Here is a 1163-nt window from a genome sequence, read left to right as displayed (position 1 = left end):
GGGGGGGGGCTGCCGGCGGAGGTGCTGGCAGTGCTGCCGTGCGGCAGCCGGTGTCAGATCCTCGCGGCATCGGTGCCTACATGGTTCTCACCGCTCCCCTTCTGTCTCCCAGGTCATGCTGGCCGCTTCCTACTGGTCCCTCCTGGCCCCGGCTATCGACATGGCCGAGGAGTCTGGCAGCTTCGGAGCCTTCGCTTTCTTCCCGGTGGCCGTGGGCTTTGCCCTGGGAGCAGCTTTCGTGTACTTCGCCGACCTGCTCATGCCGGCACTGGTAAGTAGGCGTTCCTGGGCTGGGGGGCTTCTGCTCTTCCTTCAGCTCTGCCGTGACAGAAGCCGGTTACAGATTGGTTTCTATCACAGATTTAATGAAACCGTGTTTTCTCCGAGACCCTGGGTGGCTCTGCCAGTGCTGAATGCAGCTTTAGGCTGTCTGAGCTCTTTTTTCTTCCTTCCCCCCCCCCGCCCCTTTGCAGCTTTAGGCTGTCTGAGCTCTTTTTTTCTTCCCCCCCCCATGCTTCTGCTTTTGTTCTTTTCACTGGCAACACTTTGCAAACAGTTCAGGTGTGACCTTCTGTTTCAGCCCAGGGGTTTAATTTGCAGAGCTGCCAATCTTCTAAGCATTTCAAAATTGTATGAACCATCCTGCTGTCTAAGAATGTTATTAAAAAAATAAATAAATTGGAAGCTGTTGGATTTTTACAGCTGAAAACACAAGAATGGCTTAGTCGGTAAAGATATTTTCAACAGCTTCCAAAGAGCTTTTTAAACTTTAGATTTATTTTAGTGGAAGGGAGGATTATCTGTGGTTATGAGTAAGGAGCAGTGTGAGGCTTTCCATTTGAAGAGTGGTATGGCTGGTAACCCTGGTGTCTAGGGGAGCCTGCAGCATCAGCCTTCCTCGCTCCCTTGCTTTTTGAGCCTCTCATAACAGGTACAGTCAAACGCATCCTCAGCTATGAAGAAAATTGCTTGATATTATGGTGTGTCGCTTCTAGTGCAAATGGATCCATTAGAGTAAAGAACAAATAAATGAAATGACAGCGGTGTCAGACGGCTGAAAGCCTGGCCTCCCTCCGCACTCTCTGCCTGCCCGTGTCCTGGCTCTTCTTGGGGCTCCCGAACCCTTTGCAGGATGCGGTGGGGGGGCGGGGGGTGTGGTTTTG

General features: G+C 51.9%; 1 protein-coding gene across 1 annotated transcript in view; it reads left to right on the top strand.

Annotated features, from left to right (window-relative positions):
* The window catches only part of SLC39A11 (solute carrier family 39 member 11), a 99216-nt gene that overhangs the window by 9083 nt on the left and 88970 nt on the right, over positions 1-1163 (top strand). The window contains exon 3 of the mRNA XM_009283492.2: positions 113-271. Coding sequence (XP_009281767.1) covers positions 113-271 — 159 coding nt within the window. The remainder of the gene's footprint in view (positions 1-112; positions 272-1163) is intronic.

This window comes from Aptenodytes forsteri, unplaced genomic scaffold (genome assembly GCF_000699145.1).
Source record: "Aptenodytes forsteri isolate BGI_AS27 unplaced genomic scaffold, ASM69914v1 Scaffold86, whole genome shotgun sequence".
NCBI classification, from domain to species: Eukaryota; Metazoa; Chordata; class Aves; order Sphenisciformes; family Spheniscidae; genus Aptenodytes; species Aptenodytes forsteri.
Note: the sequence above shows the minus strand (reverse complement) of the source record. Positions and strands in the feature narration are given on the sequence as shown.